The sequence below is a fragment of the Glandiceps talaboti genome, chromosome 14 (assembly GCF_964340395.1).
Source record: "Glandiceps talaboti chromosome 14, keGlaTala1.1, whole genome shotgun sequence".
NCBI classification, from domain to species: Eukaryota; Metazoa; Hemichordata; class Enteropneusta; family Spengelidae; genus Glandiceps; species Glandiceps talaboti.
Window position 1 is genome coordinate 165,305 of NC_135562.1, and position 22,196 is coordinate 187,500.

Sequence of the window (22,196 nt, forward strand, 5' to 3'; positions counted from 1 at the left end):
ACATGTGCACATGGACATTACTGAGAATGAGTTGAACTAGGTCATAATACGATATTGACATGTACACATGGAGATTACTACAAATGACTTGATCTAAGTCATTTTGCGATATTGACATATATACATGGATATTACTGAGAATGACCTAATCTAAGTCGTGATACGATATCGACATATATACATGGATATTACTGAGAATGACGTGATCTAAGTCGTAATACGATATCGACCTGTACACATGGACATTACTGAGAATGACGTGATCTAAGTCATCATACAATATTGACATGTACACATGGACATTACTGAGAATGGCACGATCTAAGTCGTAATACGATATCGACCTGTACACATGGACATTAATGAGAATGGCATTATCTAAGTCGTCATACGATATCGACATATACACATGGACATTACTGAGAATGACCTAATCTAAGCCGTGATACAATATTGACATGTACACATGGACATTACTGAGAATGACGTAATCTAAGTCGTGATACAATATTGACCTGTACACATGGACATTAATGAGAATGGCATGATCTAAGTTGTAATACGATATCGACATATACACATGGACATTAATAAGAATGACCTAATCTAAGTCGTGATACAATATTGACTTGTACACATGGACATTACGGAGAATGACGTGATCTAAGTCGTAATATGATATTGGCATGTACACATGGACATTACTAAGAATGACTTGATCTAAGTCGTAATACGATATTGACATATACACATGGACATTAATGAGAATGACCTAATCTAAGTCGTGATACAATATTAACATATACACATGGACATTACTGAGAATGGCATGATCTAAGTCGTAATACGATATCGACATGTACACATGGACATTAATGAGAATGGCATGATCTAAGTCGTAATATGATATCGACATATACACATGGACATTAATGAGAGTGACCTAATCTAAGTCGTAATACGATATTGACATGTACACATGGACATTATTGAGAATGACCTAATCTAAGTCGTCATACAATATTGACATGTACACATGGACATTATTGAGAATGACGTGATCTAAGTCGTCATACAATATTGACATGTACACATGGACATTACTGTGAATGGCATGATCTAAGTCGTCATACAATATTGACATGTACACATGGACATTATTGAGAATGACCTAATCTAAGTCGTTATACAATATTGACATGTACACATGGATATTACTGAGAATGACTTGATCTAAGTCGTAATACGATATTGACATGTACACATGGACATTAATGAGAATGACGTAATCTAAGTCGTAATACGATATCGACATGTACACATGGACATTACTGAGAATGACGTGATCTAAGTCGTCATACAATATTGACATGTACACATGGACATTACCGAGAATGGCCTGATCTAAGTCGTAATACGATATCGACCTGTACACATGGACATTACTGAGAATGACGTGATCTAAGTCGTGATACAATATTGACATGTACACATGGATATTAGTGAGAATGACTTGATCTAAGTCGTAACGTATCTTCACATATAGTTTATCGACGTTTTACCCACCTCTTCCGTATTTATCCATTAATGGATTGCTTAATTCGTGAATTGTTTTGAAACGTTTTCATGACACAAACACAAAAGAAATGTGTAATATATAAAACATTTTTAATCATATTTGGGGAAAATGTGACATACATTTTTTCTAATCAAAATCAGCTGGTTCCCAAAACGTAATTACGTGATAACGTGAATGAATCTCAGTTCAGAGCTCATACAACACTGTGGGCACTTTGAGTTCAGCGCTTAACATCACTTTGGTATTATTAACATATTGGAAATACTTCAAAGTCAAGATAAGCTCGATTTGTGAGTAACAGTCATTGCTATATTGTTCTTTTGTTCTTTGTTCCATTCTAATCATAACATCATAGATTTCCTACACTTTCAGTTGTGAGTGGATTTAGGTCATAGAATGGATAATCCGAAAACGTCAGATGACTTTGTTGGACTGTGTACATTTTATCGTAACAATTTTGTGATCATTACAATTAGTGTTTTACCATGGTTTTAGATTTCTAGCAGGTACCCTACCTCAATCGAATGTTATACTTTCATCTATGGTATGATTACATTATAGATTTCATTTATAGCCGGGGCATCAAACTAGTCCATAAGTAATGCAACAAAATAATTAATCAACATTACACATAGACATAATTACATATTGCAAAGAATAACAGCTGTTGTAACAGTAACAGTAAGTGGCACAAATAGAGCTTACAAACGTTTTTAACACGGATAAAAATATTGACAAAAAACCGCGATTAAATAATTCTAGTAAAATGTTAATGTTAATGCATGTCTTCGATGGCATGAACAATTGCCTTCTGGGCTATTGCACATTACATTCTATCTTGGATAATGTTTTAACGTCAAGTATGCATAAACACCTTGACATTACATCCTTGATGCCATTTATTTGTAATAGTATATATATTATGCTAATAGCAAGTGGTGGTATACTTCAGTAAGTAGGCTACTATGAAAATATAATTAACCACCCCCCCCCCCCTCCCGAATAACGCATTAACTTAGCTTATAGCCGTTTTAGGAATCAAATGAAAAGTTGGAATCACTCGACGAATACATTTAAGAAGTAGTATATAAGATAACAAGGACGAGATATCAATGACAAGATATAAATTAAAGATATTGAATCTATCAATACATGTAACATTTAAATAGGCGTTTTTTCAAACGAATACATTATTTTAATTTTTGCAAACGAAAGAGCATCTCCATGGCAATCGTTAAGATGGTCTCGTATTTATGTGTGGCTTCCTACGGGAGATCACGTGATTTGCGTCGGCTGTGTGATTCCTTTTCATCATTATTCACTCGTCTTCACCGTTTTCAGACCGTTAAGAGCCATGTTGTCATCACTAGCATACTGTGAAGGCTTTAAACGCAGTACGAAGAAGGTATGTTCACTTTAACCATTCGTTATCATTTTTTTCAGTCGATTTGGAATAAGAAGAGAAGAGATTATCACATTTTTTCTCAAATAGATAGGTTTTTAAAAAAACATAACGTTCTTCAGCTGAAAAGGTGATGGATCACATCCCGTCTAGACGACTTCAAAATCGTCTCAGTCTTTGTTTCAATAATATCCATATTTGTCGTCTAAATCAATGAGATATAAAGAAAGATTTTACCAAAGAGGATATGTAGTGAAAATCGAAACGGCATCATTTGATGATTTAGTGATTTTAATAAGCTTTGACACTAAGGATGGGGTAACATTCACAAACAACAAGGTGCTAACCTCCACTTGGAATAATATACAATCTAAAACAAACATCATGTCATTTTTAAGGTATTACATTTTATAAAGGACACATATTTATCTGTAACACGTCACAATTTTAACAGATATCACACATCGCAAAGCAAAGCCATTAGCTTCGTCTGCTAATTGTTCGTTTGTTTAAATTCGTCGTGTCATCTACTACGTCACTAACGTACGCGATTAGAATGTACATTTTATATGGTGCACGCCCCATTGCCGTTTAGCATTCCATGTCATTTATACATAAATTGATGATTGAAGATTTACAATTTCGTTTTTTAAAGTCTTCCAAGTGTCTCGCTTTATCCGATTTGAGATCATAGTTCCTTGTTTTCAATTTACCTGTTTTTTTTTTATCTTATCAAAGAATCTGTTTCAGTCAAGGACATGCGCATAGCATGCTAGCCCCGAGACCTTCGCGTTATTTAACTATTTGTATTCATATACCGAATCATGCGTATTTATCTATATTCTGTGATGAAAATGGTGAAATATGTGGTCATCAGACATGACCACGTGACAATCATCATCTCCTATGATTTATGTCATTTTAGCAACACTACTAATGAAAGTAATACGTTAAATTCGTTAAAAAAACCTACAGTTTGTAACTCGACCCACAATCCTTAGCGTTGTCCTCTTTAATATCGAGGTTACATAATTATCGTTATACCATTGCTAAAGTGATAGCATGCGAAGATGTGAATTGACTAAGACTAACATATTTTCCTCTTTCTATCTGCTTATGTCTACTTGCCCTCATTCTTCTTTATAATATCGTAAGAAGTTGATGGGACATGACAATAACGTAAAACATCTTCCATATTATACTCGCTAATCACTGAACCCATGAGGATAGTTTTATAAACTTGTCCCCCAAGAAGTCGAGTGAAGGCTGACCCACATGGGTTCAGTGTTAAACAACAAATACAGTATCTTACGAGTAAGCTTAAGAAACAAGTCTTGCTTGCGTTTGTTAATGTTCATAGGAAGGGTATCGAATCGGATGCAGGAGATAAGAAACAAATACATTTATATCTTACATCGTCATTCGCGACTGTAGATAAAGAAGTGTCATGATCAATGTACCTATATGCTTTGTCCCTTACTTACTGGAATACAAATAATCACTAAAATGCTGCCCTTTGCATCTTATCATCTTAGATTTTATAATTCTTGAAATCTGCATTATCTTCTTAAATTTTGTCAAATGAAGACGTAAATGTAAGAATAAAGTAGCCAATGACGTCACATTGGAAGGTACTAGACGGTATACGAAGTTACGTACATCGGCTGTCGTTCATTTATTATGTAGCAGACATTAAGGTCACATGGAAATCAACCAAGTCTCCAACATGTGGACAAGCGCATACTCTTAAACTACACAAAATATATATAGACAGAAAATATGATGGTATGTTCGAAAAAATGAAATCAAAAAGTGATGAATATCATTTGTTCTCTAAGCAAAACCATCTTTTATATATTAATTGTCATCCAAGGTCACTCGACTAATACTGTCAATCATTGTGTGTATAGCATTGAGTGATCGCTTTGAACATATGTACCTATCTATCTATAAACACACACACACACACTCTCTCTCTCTCTCTCTCTCTCTCTCTCTCTCTCTCTCTCTCTCTCTCTCTCTCTCTCTCTCTCTCTCTCTCTCTCTCTCTCTCCCTCTCTCTATCTCTCTCTCTCTCTCTCTCTCTCTCTCTCTCCCCCCTGGCTTTGACGAGTATTCGCGTTTTTCAATTTGCAATGACACTCCCTACTTGTGTAGAATTGTGTATTATATCAAGAACACATGTATGTACACGTGATGATGCATCGTTTGTGTATCATGGTAAGTTGTCGATTCCTAGATCCTGTAAACACTAACAGGGCAGTGAGACCATTGTACTGTAATTTCCGCTTTTCTTTCATTGAAATGTGTTAATTTATAATCACAAGATTGTAGCTCAACTTCCTGGGCTCCCCCGCAACCCCCCCCCCCCCCCCAGTTTGCTAAGCACTGCGTTAAAAGATGAAATTAAAAACAATTCGTCTTTATTGTTATTCATGACTGGGAAAAGACACAAAGACAGTCTGTCAGGCAGACAGTCGGGGTGGAAAAGGAGAGAAGGAAAGAGGGGCACCAAAGAGAAAAAATGTCAATGTGCCTATTTGAGCGGCTGAGAATGGATGAACGAGAGGGGAGATAATATGGTAGATATGTGAGAAGATCCACATTATTTAGTTTGATGTTAGGATGTGTACTTAATATACAGGCTACAGTTTGCTGTATAAGCTATAGTTTGATATTAGGGTGTGTACTTAATGTGGAACATGTAGTTTAATGTGGAAGCTGGTTTGATGTGGAAGCTATAGTTTGATGTGGCAGCTATAGTTTGATGAGGAAGCTATATTTTCATGTGGAATCTACAGTTTGATATTATGATGTCTGCTTAATGTGGAAGCTATAGTTTGATGTGGGAGCTTGAGTTTGATATTAGGATGTGTGCTTAATGTGGAAGCTACAGTTTGTTATTAGGGCATGTACTTAATGTGGCACCTGTAGTTTGATGTGGAAGGTATAGTTTGATATTAGGGCGTGTACTTAATGTGGAAGCTATAGTTTGATGTGGAAGCTATAGCTGTTGTTTGATATGGAAGCTATAGTTTGATGTGGAAGCTATAGTTTGATATGCAAGCTAGAGTGTGATATTAGGGTGTGTGCTTAATGTGGAAGCTATAGTGTGATGTGGAAGCTATAGTTTGATATGCAAGCTAGAGTGTGATATTAGGGTGTGTGCTTAATGTGGAAGCTATAGTGTGATGTGGAAGCTATAGTTTGATATGCAAGCTAGAGTGTGGTATTAGGATAAGTGCTTAATGTGGAAGCTATAGTGTGATGTGGAAGCTATAGTTTGATATGCAAGCTAGCGTGTGATATTAGGGTGTGATTAATGTGGAAGGTATAGTTTTTTTGGGGTTGTGCTTGATATGGAAGCTACAATGAACTATGAAAACGAGACAATGTATCGATCGTAAAGACTTATATAACATGACCTTTGACATATCGGCAATGTTGCATTTCAGTGATTAAATACGTGAACGTAAATCTAGAAATCGTTTAAACATATGCTGCATACATAATGTACGAGTTATAGATTTTCATCAATCTAATGAGTAAAAGATATGTTCATCATGAATTCAAAGATAATATATACATATCCAATTGCTCTTTTATTTCAACATTTGACTTTGCAGATCGAAATCTTTGGAATGTTTCTGAATCTCACAAAATACTAATAAATTTATTATAGTAATAATCTAAAAGTAAACGAAGCCGTGAATCAAATTAATATGTGCACTTGCTCACACTATTTGGTTCTCGCGTACTTTGGATCGGTCACAATACGCAGACTTATTGTATGAAGTCGATACGTCTTTCCCGCAACGGGTGATGCTTTTGACAGTTTTAATAAGGCAAAATGAAAAAAGATTGTGTGTTCCAATAACCCGACTGGCCCTACTTTAAGCCGCCGACCCTAAAAAAATTTTTAACAGTAAAAACAAAAAGTTAAGAAATTCTTTGTCTTCTTGACCTTCATGTATATCTCTGGTTTCTCCACCCAGTAATGTTTGTACATATTTCACAAAACTAGCACAGAAGGGGTATTCTGACCAACATTTCATTTGTATTTGGATCGAAGCAATATTGTAAGAAAAAATGAAAACAATTAGAAAGGTAAAGATAAAAAAAAAATCTTTAAAAAAATGAAATCCCGACCTACCTACCTACCCTCATTTCCGAGGCCATGCGATCGGAAATACACGGTTATCAGTATTGTTTTGCCTATAAATGCAACTTTGAGACATTTTTTTTATTTGTTGATTTACTGCTATTTTTTACCTTACTGAGAATGCGTATTTATGGAGTGACAACATTGTGTCTAAAGCCAACATATTGATATCTCAGTCATGGTATTTAAATTAGGTATAGTAACTGTAAACAGGAACGGTGATGAGTCGTGAGGCAAACGTGACGGAAACAGTTTTACCTCTCCTATTGAAAGATATTGCTGTGGAGTTTGGATTGTGTGTGTGTCCGTTCGTTCGTCCGTCCGTCCGTAAATATACATAATAACTCAAAAACACTGGACTGATTGTGATACAAATTTCCTCGGTCTTTTGTCTAAATGATGTCCAATTAGCACTACTCTATTGTTAGTTGAAACACTAGTAAAATTGACACATATATATATATACGTACTTAACGTTCAGTTTTTTTATGCTGTCCCATTATTGGGTAGACAACGAGTATACAGTTTGAACAGTTATATTAAATACATGTTTCAAAGAGTGCATACTATCAGTTAAACGATCTGTTGTACTTAAAATTGTTATTTTTATTATATAGCGTTTTTTCGACACCGCACCTATAACAGCACAATGGTTCTTTTTACTACCTCAATATAATCCATTGCGGTATCTTTACGCGTCTAGGATTAAGTTAGGTCATATGGCACATCAATTTTCAGCAAAAGCTTTGAATTTAATAAATTGTGTTTAATTAATGTCAATAATAGCTATTTGCGATTTATGTTACGATTAATTTTGCAGAAGGTTTGAACTCCATGGGTAAGCTAGGAGGTCCGTTCTGAAAGCCATCCTGTTGTAAGATTAATGTTTTAGCATTTTCTAAGTGTGTCATTGCTGTTGATGCTAGACCTTTTTTAAAGATCGGACCCAGTAAGTTTTTGTGCAAGCACAGTAGGATATGCTAGAATGGATTTGGAACATTGGTTGCATTTTTAGACTTGATTTAAAATTCATCGCCGACCGAGAATGTCTATGTTTCATTGTGACGTGAACTTTTCCAACCAGAGCAAAAGCAAAAGGGAGATTTAGTTGCCTACACACTGCTTTAAAATGACGTGTTTTCTGTGTTTTTCCTCAATTTCCCTTTTTACATGCATTCTTTAAAGTTTTAGTACAGCAAAATTAAACTATTTACAGATGTGTTCCTTTCATTTTTAGCAGTGATTATATTTTTTCTTTGGAGATCATCGTTATCCATATGACATATCTTAAAACATACAGATCGCAACCGCTATCCTACCAGGTCCCGAATTACACAGCTAGGTTGACTAGTGTACAATCGTGGTTCAAATCTTGCCCAAGGACTTTATTAACCTTGATTTGATTTGATTTGATTTGATTTATTTCAGCACAAGAAAATAATTCAGTATACAGAAAACAATTACAACAGACAAAATAAACATTAATGTACTGGGATAACACAGAAAAGTTAAAAACTTATTTCCACTGTGGTCCCACATAGAACAGACAAACTCAACTTTACCAAAGATACCGACAACAGATCAAACTCACATATACATGGGACTAAACAACAACCAAGAAAAAAAGGTCATCCTTTGCACATCGATCCATTAAATCATAAAAGTATCCTTCCAACCTTTTCTTTAAAAGATTACTAGAAGTTACGCTCTGAACATAACTTGGCACTTTGGATATATCATTTGAGTATATCTCATATATTAGTATTATTACAAACCTTTTATTTAAAAAACAAACGGCCGCGGTGAGGATCGACCTGCAATATGCAGAATCCAGGCCGGCCACTCTAACCATTCGATCAACAATTCGACCATCATGATTCATTTTCAAACCATAGAGTGGTCTGAGTTTGTGATGCCCCAAAGCATATCTGTCCATTATTCATAAAATCACATGGTTTCGGAATCATTTGAGCATATCTAATATATTAGTATTATTACAAACATATGTGACAATGGTATGCCCTATGCTTAGATTCCAGTAATAATGTCGAATAGGTTATACGTTTAGATGTCTGACAACAACGTCTATAGTTGGTCACATCTAGGTCTTCAGGTAAACAAACCATCCTTATGTCAGTCCTCATTCACACCATACATTCACGTTTACGATAAATCTTTTAGTGGCCGTAAAGAGTGCACATGATATCTCATGCTCGTAGAGGATTACATTTGGATGTAATGGTATTATGGAGGCAATATACGTAGTTTTGATATCGTAAAGAGCCGTGTCTAATGTACAGTACTTTCTTATGATTCGTTGGTCGTTATTGTGAAAAGCAGTTTCAGTATTCATATGCTATTGATTAACGTAATAACACAGCCTATAACTGAGGTCCAAGTATACAATATAGAGTACACAACTTATCTGAGGCAACATAGAGTAATAACACAGCCTAAACCGAGGTCCAAGTATACAATATAGAGTACACAACTTATCTGAGGCAACATAGAGTAATAACACAGCCTAAACCGAGGTCCAAGTATACAATATAGAGTACACAACTTATCTGAGGCAACATAGAGTAATAACACAGCCTAAACCGAGGTCCAAGTATACAATATAGAGTACACAACTTATCTGAGGCAACATAGAGTAATAACACAGCCTAAACCGAGGTCCAAGTATACAATATAGAGTACACAACTTATCTGAGGCAACATAGAGTAATAACACAGCCTAAACCGAGGTCCAAGTATACAATATAGAGTACACAACTTATCTGAGGCAACATAGAGTAATAACACAGCCTAAACCGAGGTCCAAGTATACAATATAGAGTACACAACTTATCTGAGGCAACATAGAGTAATAACACAGCCTAAACCGAGGTCCAAGTATACAATATAGAGTACACAACTTATCTGAGGCAACATAGAGTAATAACACAGCCTAAACCGAGGTCCAAGTATACAATATAGAGTACACAACTTATCTGAGGCAACATAGAGTAATAACACAGCCTATAACCGAGGTCCAAGTATACAATATAGAGTACACAACTTATCTGAGGCAACATAGAGTAATAACACAGCCTATAACCGAGGTCCAAGTATACAATATAGAGTACACAACTTATCTGAGGCAACATAGAGTAATAACACAGCCTATAACTGAGGTCCAAGTATACAATATAGAGTACACAACTTATCTGAGGCAACATAGAGTAATAACACAGCCTATAACTGAGGTCCAAGTATACAATATAGAGTACACAACTTATCTAGATCTGAGGCAACATAGAGTAATAACACAGCCTAAACCGAGGTCCAAGTATACAATATAGAGTACACAACTTATCTGAGGCAACATAGAGTAATAACACAGCCTATAACTGAGGTCCAAGTATACAATATAGAGTACACAACTTATCTGAGGCAACATAGAGTAATAACACAGCCTAAACCGAGGTCCAAGTATACAATATAGAGTACACAACTTATCTGAGGCAACATAGAGTAATAACACAGCCTAAACCGAGGTCCAAGTATACAATATAGAGTACACAACTTATCTGAGGCAACATAGTGTAATAGAGGTAGCCTGTGTATGAGGAAAGGAGCTTGGGAAGTGATGTTTTTCGAAGTACTAGAAAATTTTTGTCATGATGTTATTTAAATAACAAATAAATCATTTCTTACTTTTAAGTACAAATGTAGAGGGATGGCATACGTACATTTGAAAATGAACAAAAATAATTATATATTCTTTAAAAACGCAAATAAGGAATCCTAAACTGGATATAAGAAATTCATCCATGTTCCTAATATATGTAAACACAATTGTATTTTCATACGATAATCATTGATATATCGAATTATCTTTCTGTTTTCATTTTTGTAAACAAGTCATGACGTCACGACTATTAGGAGATAATTTTAAGAACTTATTTTCATTTCATTTCCATCTTTATATAAATCCGTGCCATGTGTTACCATAGCAACCATTTGTTGTGAAGGGAATTACACATGCAAATGGTTCCTCCTTTGAGGGGGTGTTTGCGTCAGAACACTACTGCGCATGCGTCAGTCGTAAAGCTTATTGTGAAGTTAATTAGGAGACAATGAGTGGAGATGATTACTATCTCTCCGAAAACATCAGTAAAAATGTAACTAGGAAACCAGATAAAAACACAATGAGTTAATAGGGAAATTAACTGACAGATAATTCAGGTACAAAGTTCTAAATAATAGTGCAATTATGTATTATTACTAATGAATATTTGTCTGAGGATTCGATATAATTCTTTAGAAAATGTATAATATTACCAACAGAAGTGGATACGTTGAAAGCACCATAGTCTCGGTGAGTCAGTGTATGCTGTTATCGACATGATTGGGACAACCAACATTCGTTTACTATCGTTTGATTCACTCCAAGTTAAGGTAACTAACCATCGTAGATAGTCATTGTTTGAGTGGACTTTAGTATTTCTAGAAATGTCCACTTTAATAATCGAGTGGACTTTAGTATTTCTAGAAATGTCCACTTAATCGAGTGGCCTTTAATGTTTCTAGAAATATTCACTTAATCAAGTGGACTTTAGTGTTTCTATAAATGTTCACTCAATCGAGTGGACTTTAGTGTTTCTATAAATGTCCTTTTAATCGAGTGGATTTTAGTGTTTCTAGAAATGTCCAGTTAATCGAGTGGATTTTAGTGTTTCTAGAAATGTTCACTTAATTGAGTGGACGTAAGTGTTTCTAGAAATGTCGACTTAATCAAAGATTTTATGAGCATTGCTATCGATACTGTTTCGTCATCATCAAGGTGACATTTAAGGCAATAGCCGGCTTATTTCGACTGTTCCTTTTGAAAATGAAAAATGTCAATGTTCTGTTTCCGTTTCCGTTCATATCGACAGGAGAGAGATATATAATCAAAGTTTTGATGTCCTCCCGATATCGACTGCTCTGCATATACTTCAAGAGCGCCTATGTCATGATGCAGTTGTGTTTGACCTGGTTTAAATTCCGTGAAATAAGGAGAAAAAAGTTGCCAAATCATGAGAATGTCTCAGATTGTAGGAGAAAATACATCGTTAGTTCTTACGACAGTGCGTTGAATATCTAGCACAAAGATCGATCATTTTATTAGTGATTAATAATTGTTCTTTACAACTGGAACAATTTAAAATATACTTTGAAATCATTTGTTAGCGGACACATTATACAAGTTGTCATATATATATATATGTATATATATATATATATATATATATATATATATATATATATATATATATATATATATATATATATATATATATATAATTTTACACTGGGGTTGTCTATAAATAATATCATCGTGAACCATACATTTCTAACCCAAATATTTCGGAGATCGATAGATAGATAGATAGATAGATAGATAGATAGATAGATAGATAGATAGATAGATAGATAGATAGATAGATAGATAGATAGATAGATAGACAGACAGACAGACAGACAGACAGACAGACAGACAGACAGACAGACAGACAGACAGACAGACAGACAGACAGACAGACAGACAGACAGACAGATAGATAGATAGACTATGAAAAGTTCAGAACGCAATTCTTAATACGTGTGCTTGTGTACTTCTACATTAGTCAGTGAGGTTTTTAGTTACTAGTCATAATAACTGCGAGGAAATTGAATATAAATTGTAAGGTGAATGTTCCACACGTATTAAGTTTTATCATTCAACGAACTGACGAAATGGCGTTTTAAATGTGACAACGAGATTTAATACTAACCCTCATCTGAGTCTTCAGATTCGTTTCAGTAGAACACACAAAATAACTGAAATTATAACAGTAGTCACGTGGGCTCAAATTCTGTACGTTCCGACTAGTTGCCCTTTATAAAATTAATACAAATTTATGTGAATGAAATCATTTAAACACATTCCAAATTTTGGCGCGTAGTTACTTGAAAAAATGACACACACTTTTCAAACGAATTACAAAGTATTTGATATTTCATAGGATGACAAAATAAAGCGCTACTCAACCCTGATAGACTAAGCTGTGTAGTAAACAATGTAACAAATCAAGAATGCTCCAGGGGTTGACATAAATCTACTTTAATGTTCATATTTCGCAAAAAAAGAAATGCCATTAGCGAACTTATTTTGCGGACATGGTTATATTCAGGTCACATATAACCCAATCAAAGTAAAACAAGACAGTCAGAGTGTGAGCGGAATAGTTTATGTCATTAAATTCGGTAATGCCGATGCCTCGAAATAATTGTAGACACTGTAAACCTACTATCAAATTACTTTTCCATTCAAGCGAATAAAATTCACGAGCACTCTACACCCCTAGAAAGTTAAATCAAATCAAGTATACATACTAAAATATGGAAACAATTTAAAGATGACTTGTGTGTGTGTCAGCAGCTTAAAGTCTTTATAGTCGTTCCGAGTATCGACCACCTTCCCACCAAAAGTTATTGAGCGAAATGTTTGTTCTTTAGCACGTCTCAATTTCGTTTTAGATCGTTGATAAAAGAAATGCGTTCACTTCATTCCGGTAAGATTTTAGTTTCAAAGGAATCATTAATAATATTACATCATATAAACGACAGTTATCCTACATACCAAACCTGCTGGTACACTTCAAGTGTATCATAATCCACCAAACTTTAATTCGTCTACATAATGTACATCATATAAACGACAGTTATCCTACATACCAAACCAGGTACACTTCAAGTGTATCATAATCTACCAAACTTTAATTCGTCTACATAATGTTTTACTGTATGGTCACTTCATCACACCAATATTTTACATTTGTAATATTTATTAATTGTCGTGCTATAAAATCATTACCACAAATTTCTGTGTGTTGTACATCCATTATTCTGTATTCGTAGAAACTGGACATAATCAACCTGTTAATTCTAGTGAAAATTACGGAAGCTTCGGTATTTGGGTATTGTCTTGTCTTAAACTTCGCGTCGTATCGTATCGTATCGTATCGTATCGTATCGTATCATGTCATGTCGTATCGTATCGTCGTGTCATGTCGTATGGTATCGATATGGTATGGTATCGTATCGTATCGTGTGTCGTGTCGCATCGTCGTGTCATGTCGTATGGTATCGTATTGTATCGTATCGTATAGCATCGTATTGTATTGCACTGAAAATGGTATATATTTTTGCCACGTGTCGGAGATTGGTGTATAATATAAGTAAATTATCATGTCAAAAATCATTGAAGCAGGTCAAAGGGTCGCGCCATTATGATTGTAATTAAATAAGTTATAATGTTCAAACTTGGTGTGACATCAACCTTGATTGGTAGTTCCAGTTACGAATTATCTTGATTGACACCCAACTTAGAATTGATGTCTAAGTCCTGTTAACATTTCACTTTACTTTATCATGTTGTAGGAATATTTGAAAATGTCACTGCGTATTGCTTGTTGACATCAGAAGGTTGGCAAGCGAACAACTTGCCAACACAAAACATTCACGTAGTGAGCTGTGATCGTTTCCTTGGTAACCACTCTTCTTATATCCCTTTCATCAAGTTCAGTACGTGCTACTTTTGTAACTGTTACTTTATAATGAATGGAGAGTACGTTGACACATTTTGTTACAAGGTCAACTCAAGGTCATTTTGATACAAGATTAAAGGTCGAATTGTGGGCATAACCTGACTTAAGATCTTATTAACAATATATTGCATATCCATGCAGCATTCTGGTGTGTGTGCGTGCGTGCGTGCGTGCGTGTGTGTGTGTGGGGGGGGGGGGGAAGTCACTGTGGATAAACAATTGATACAAACGTATTAGCTTGCATCACATTAGGCTTAGGCTTAATTACTTATGTAATCGAAAAACAAACAACAAACAAACAAACAGTAATTATGTAAACCATGAAATACATTATAGGTATGAACGATAATGTTATTACATATTAATATTAATTTATCTATGTAACAATAATTACAGCTTTTTTTCACTATTGACTTCATAAAATTGTTATATTGTAATTTTCGTTTTTCGTAAGCATAACCAAATATACCCGACTCTCTGACTCATTAAGTGTGTAATGACATCATTTATTACGTCGTCATTGTATGTATTATGTATACATGTATTCCATCTAGAGTTATAAAATTCAACGCGTACAATACTTTGATAAATGTATCGTATAGAGTAACCTTTCTAATTTAAGTTAAACGTGCGTTAGATTCCTGACAAAAGTAGAAAAAAAATAATTAACATAGAAACAGATAACTGATGGGGTGAGTTTGTAGTACTGTACTTGTTGCTGTGTAAATAGATTATATTCTTATAGTAAGTTTTTAAAGGGAAATTCGGCAGCTTTTTTAAAAAGCTAGCAATAAATTTGATGTTAAAATGCCCGCCAAAGTGTCACGATACTGCAGTTCACGGTTTTGATCTGGGTCAGAGTTCATCAGACAGTCGCCGTACTTATTCTCTCACTAACACTCAGTGCCAGAGGAGGACATTTGCATTTGTGTCATCACATACGAGATTAAAGTCAGTCAAGGAGGATGGAATTCTAAGTTCTGTCCAGCTTTTTAAAGAGATTATTGTCATAAGCTGTAGATATGGGTAGTCGCGGTTCATTGTGGTGTCTATGGCAGTGCACTGCTCCAAACAAAATATCGTCGGGTACACGCCAGTACATGGTGAGAATAACCAATTTTATTTCCATTGCATTAGGTGAATTCATAATGACTAATATATGCAATATACTAATCTCTCTCTCTCTCTCTCTCTCTCTCTCTCTCTCTCTCTCTCTCTCTCTCTCTCTCTCTCTCTCTCTCTCTCTCTCTCTCTCTCTCTCTCTCTCTCTCTCTCTCTCTCTCTCTCTCTCTCTCTCTCTCTCTCTCTCTCTTTCTCGTTCTCTCTCTCTCTTGTACCCCATTGTCTCTCTGTTCGCCCCTGTCTTTCCATTTCACTGGCTTTGTCTTCCCGTATATGTTCTAAAACCCATCTTTGTATTCCTTTGTCTATCTATTTCTTCCCCAGCAGCAAATGACCACATTGTCATCCCTGCCTGGTAACGCAGGGTCAAGAATGAAGAAAGACCGTGACCGCCAAACGACACAGAACACACCACCTCCATCTCCCGCTCAAGATAAAAATAAATCGAAAGCCTGTTGTTTTTGTTGGTGCTGTTGCTGTAGTTGTAGCTGGTAAGTAAATGAAGACCATATTTTTTTATTTATGTATTCGAATACCATAGTTCCAATGTTATATATGATATATGTTTAAAAGTGGAAGAGAGAGAGAGAGAGAGAGAGAGAGAGAGAGAGAGAGAGAGAGAGAGAAACAGAGACAGAGACAGACAGACAGACAGACAGACAGACAGACAGACAGACAGACAGACAGACGGACGGACGGACGGACGGACGGACGGACAGACAGACAGACAGACAGACAGACAGACAGACAGACAGACAGACAGACAGACAGACAGACAGAGACTAACAGACAGACAGACAGACAGACAGAGACAGACAGACAGATAGATAGATAGATAGATAGATAGATAGATAGATAGATAGATAGATAGATAGATAGATAGATAGATAGATAGATAGATAGATAGATTGAGATGGAGATAGAGATGGAGACATGGCTACATATGAGGAGAAGGCGAGATATACTGAATATATGCTACTTTTCAAGCATAAACGCTCATACATCGTTTAAAGGGAGGTTAAATAGATTTAAGTCCATGCAAGGGTTTTTAGATGTTATCACAGAAAAGCGTTAGACTCATTCAAAGCGGAACTAAACCGACAATTGGGATGAATCCTGAATTCTTGTTCCTACTATGTGCGTGGAATTACCAATCATACTTAGTACAAATGTTTTGTTCCGTATGAGCTGGCAATCAATGTCGACAGCAAAAGAATTCAGCGCTTTGGATATGAACCAAATATTCCCGCAAAAAGAATGAAAACCCATAACGGAGTAGTACCCTAGTGTTAACAAAAACAAACAGATTTAATCATTTTCAACAAAACGCCATATCCAAAGCAAAATTACCGCGTGCTACAACAACAATGATGTGATGGTTAATATTTGTCGGATAAATTTAGCAGGTATGTGTTTATGCAAATTATTGTAGATAGTGGTCGTATGTTATTTGTTACATGTCAATAAAGTGTTCAATTCACTGCTTGTAAAAAGGGGAATTGCGTCATGAAATAAAAACTAGTTTTATACCGTAGGTTGCGGTGTGACCTCACCGGTGACATTGACACTATCTTGAAATTTTCTGCATCGTGCCTACGTCATAAATGTTGACCTCGCGCTGTGTTCGTGTACGCAACTAATTATTCACATATAATACCCAATACAGATGACATTTTGTGAACGGGTTCAAGCACATACAATTTACATGTTTCAATGAACAGACATAATTACAGATTGATCAAATTTGCCTGGAATTTGAGAACACTATGAGCTACCTTTCGTTTTACACTACCGCAGTCGACGACCCACACTACCTCTTCTAAATAATGTGCCATAATTTATTCTTTGCAAACAAGTAAGCGTATAATACCGGCAAGATGTGTCAATCACTCAATATGAGAGATAGGAACAATTTGATATCAAATTACCAACAATGTAAGGGTTGTTGTTCTGTTATACATTAAGGTGCTGGGTTTTGTAATTGCTATCCTGGTGCCTGCAAATTAAAAAGCCAATTCTTCATGACTTTCAGCTATGTGCGTCACAAAACAACACTAGGTGAGATTGATCAAACTATACAAAAGAGTTCGCGATATGGGATGAGGGGCCTTCCATTTTTCGAAAGACTGGAATGTGTGTAGTCTTTTGAAATATTGACTCACATTTTGTTCGAATAAAGTGCTGTGAAAAGCGTCCCTTTTCCTCCCTTCTTTGTTCAATAAATTCGATTTTCCTTGTCAAAGAGACAAATCTGCTTCTGAGTGCCAGCAGCGCAGTAACCTTCTCAGATCTGGAGAAATCAAATTTTCGATATCCGGCAGACAACAATTCCCAGTTCTGTCAAATCTAAGCAGCTGCAAGTCGATGCCTGAAGCCAGGCTAAAATGGCGCGTAATTAAAGCAGGTTTTTTTCAACTATCGTGTATTGTAGATATTGCCCTACTTTGTACTTTTCACCCGCAGCCTGGGGTCATTTTTATCATAATTGATTTTCGGTAATATCGAGCAAAATAGTCATTAAATGAAAAAAACTGTCATCCCTGATCAGCGACCTCTGTGTATTTAGTATGAGGTCATAAGAGATATTTCCCGCCTTCATCATTACATTCTTCTAAATGTCATTGCTATGACTATGTGATCTCCCCTTTGAGGCCTTGCTGTGGTACTGTTGACGTACGTGTACTCGGATAAACTTTGAGATATTTCAAATATGTGCTGTCAGTATCTATTTGCTGATAGCCGCAACGATATAGTATGCTTGTCGTCTGCGCCTCTTTGGCGGAAACGACCAACCTCTTCAAAATGACAGGCCCACTGAATGCGATGACCTTTAATTTGAAACTGCTAAATTATTTGAAAAAATATTGTATAATTGTCGTCTGCAACCATTTAGCGGGAATATTTTCCCGGAACACATACGTTGTATTTGAATTTGAATGTATTGTTGTAGCTCATCAGAACAATGTGTTCGAGTCCAAGATGATGACAGGTGCCCATGAAAAATATTCAAGTGGTACATTATTAAGCAAAGGGGGAAAATATATACTTCTATGGTCTGCTGGATGTGATTGACATAAAAAGAAACGATTTGACACATGACATGTACACAGGAAGGAATCTCACATACTTACCACACATGTCAACTTCTGTTATTAGAATGTATCTCAATTCAGGTCTACTCGTTATTCACTTGTTGGGTAGGAGTGTGATCACTATTAAACATAATATTAAGATTGGCTATGTTGAGGCCAAATATTTTTCCACGTTATTTGTTTTTGCTCGTCCATATAAAAGGAAAATATTGATTGGATTCCTTGCAAAGTAGACATGTACGCATTAAGGCTCAATACTGGAAATAGTTGTCCGTATTAACAAACAAACAAATAAACAAACAAACAAACAAACAAACAAACAAACAAAAAACAACCATACAAACTAACTAACTAACTAACAATACAGACATTTAAGGCTCACTGGAAATAGTTGTCCGTGTTAACTAACAAACAAACAAACTGAGTGACTAACTAACTAAATAACTAACTATCTAACTAACAAGACAGACATTTAAGGCCCATTGAAAATAGTTGTCCGTATTAACTAACAAGCAAACATAAAACACAAGTTGGGGATAAACTGAAAATCCCCGATTTGTTAACTTAAAGATTGTTTGGTGAAAAGGTAAACCAGTTCATACGGTTTCTTCTTTAGAAAATGTTGAATAAGGGAGCCTTCAGTAATTACAGGGGAATTCAAGAACGGTGTGTTGTATAAAATGTGACCCCCCCCCCCCCAAATCCGTTTTCTAAAACGTGCAGCCATCTCTCTATTTCCTTTCCTCTAAAGCATACCCCCCCCCCCTCACCATTGACATATTAGATAACATCCGATTCGAATGCTTAAGAGACACAAGTCCCAGAGTCAATCGCAAGGACTCGGTCCCATCGCTGCCACCACTAGCATTGATAATTTTGATGGCATTACTTGTTTGCCAGTACTATTACCACATTGGATGTGTGTGAAGACACTGTGCGCACTGCCTGTTTATATCTAATTGAAAGAGCTGAAGGCCAGACCTCCCAAAGACTAGATACGCATTTCTACCAACAATAGTCGGTACAGAGGTCAAAATCTTCATTCCACCACATTATTCCGAATATCTTACCACACTGTTCCCCCTTCACTCCTGTGAGACTAACTCCTCTCCTCACACCACAACTAACAATTGACTCCATTCATGGTTGTCAGCAGAGATTTGACTGATATCACGGTATAATGGTGGCAAAAATGGGATGTGATAGCAGTGGCAGTGATGGGATGTCAAAATCTCAAAACAATGCAGTCAAAGTAAATTTGACCCTCTTCTACTTCCACTTTTTTAAAACATGGCCCTCCCCGAGACCCGAGTGTAAACTCTGCGGTCTTTCCATTCCCCTTGGCCCTCCCATAGGAGCTCAGTTGTATAAAATACAATATACTCTCCAAACCGGTAGTAAACTGCAGCGAGTAATAGAAACCCAATACTGTGGAATGTCTGTCAGTAAATGATATGTGAATTCATCGGGGTTAACTATAATAAACCATACAACCTTGGACATCTTCTCTTCAGTACGCACTGTGCTGTAGTTCAATATCAAGTTTATCGAACGAATACGAATACAGTAATTAGGTCAACTCGGACAGACGACGCCGTTCGTTTTGGAGGTCACACCATACTTTGTCAGCTACCATCCTGTAAAGTACGTTAATATCAGTGTTTATAGCGGAAGTGTGGTGAAATAGTGAACTTCTCTCATTGGGAAATTAAATTCAAGCAAGGACGAGCGTCTTGCAAATGAATGAAAATTGGGTTTAAATATATATTATTCATTGTAGAATATGTGATAAGTTTATTTATTTCCCGCCAAAATCCTTTTATATAATCAGGTGTATACATTTGTTCGACTGATTTCCTCACAGCCGAACTACATTTTACGAAATGCATCGGTAGAATTTTAGCTCATACCCACAAAAAAACAAAGAGGATAATAAAGGTGACTTCATTTTATCTAGAATCCTATTTACAACGTTTCTATGCATGATAACATCATTTTATCTAGAATCCTATTTACAACGTTTCTATGCATGATAACATCAGTGGTATTTAAGACAATCATGGCATTTAGTCATTATCCAATAATTGATAATCAACCATGCATAAATAGACTAAAAACATATGGAGCCAAACAAAGAAACTGTCAAAACGTTCAAGTGTTGCAACGACTATGCACGACTTCAACTTTGATGAGCGAATGTGATCAGAAAGCAAAGTCACTGTAATCATGTATTTTATCGACCTATTTGTAAGTTGATGAGCTATATGGCTATTTCATCGACATTCTTCTGACCTCACAGCTTACGACATTTCACTTTAATTGTCTATCGCACTACTCTTTGATGTATTTGTTCAGTTACGAGGCCGACTGTTTTAACCTCAAAAATTCTATAACGAGGCAGATTTTTTTAACCCCCAAAATTCGATATAGAAAAACAAATCTATCCCGATTTTCAATTGACCAATGATACAAAGCCCACCTATAAGGCATGCACAACAAATGTGCCAGAGAACGCAATTGTCACAAGAATGGTAGATATAGTCATACATTAAATCATCTTTTTATCTGTTTCATAGTCTCAATAACGAGACAAATTACGACAGGTAAATAAAAATGCAAAAATGGTTCCAAGCATACCCATGATCGGTCATGTGATCGGTCAGGATTTGTTTTCATCAGTTGAAGACGATGATAGCAGTAAAGAAGCTCCAGCAGATTCAGCCACATCAGTATCGAAGATATATTTTAAAAGAATTTATTATTTATTAAACAGATAATCAACAGACTGCTCAAAAACGAACAACAAAACGTAAACAAAGTTGGAATGAAAACAACGACAAGGCCCTTTCATGTCGCGACAAAGGTATTGGGGCATACCGAAAGTCAAACTATAAAAACGATTTTTTGCAATGTTAAGTCAACAGTGTTTACAGCAAATCTATAATTCAAGCAGATATACCAGATCTAGATCTGGTTAATTTATTTGCATATCTCTGTCTGTATTTGACATTTTAAATAATAGTCTCAACCTAATCTAATCATCCAACTATGATAAATAACCCTTAAAAGTTAGACATATTTAACTATTTAACTTTTAAGTTCACGTTGAAAGTATATTCCCACGGAGTTGGCTTTTTTACTAAATATGGTTGCATCATTCACCGTGGAAACAACAATCATCTCTTCAGTACAAAGACCTTTCACGCCAAAATTAGCTTAACAG

The 22,196-nt window shown here is 35.7% G+C and overlaps 1 protein-coding gene across 3 annotated transcripts in view; it reads left to right on the forward strand.

The window, feature by feature from the left end:
* LOC144445615 (regulator of G-protein signaling 17-like) overlaps positions 1-22,196 on the forward strand; it is a 63,060-nt gene that overhangs the window by 30,989 nt on the left and 9,875 nt on the right. Inside the window, exons 1-2 of one of the 3 annotated variants that reach the window (XM_078135229.1) lie at positions 15,680-15,862; positions 16,206-16,372. In XM_078135229.1, the coding sequence (XP_077991355.1) occupies positions 15,782-15,862; positions 16,206-16,372 (248 nt within the window). In that variant the 5' untranslated portion in view covers positions 15,680-15,781. Of the gene's footprint in view, positions 1-15,679; positions 15,863-16,205; positions 16,373-22,196 lie in introns of those variants that run through there. The other 2 variants (XM_078135230.1, XM_078135231.1) reach the window with 2 other exon arrangements.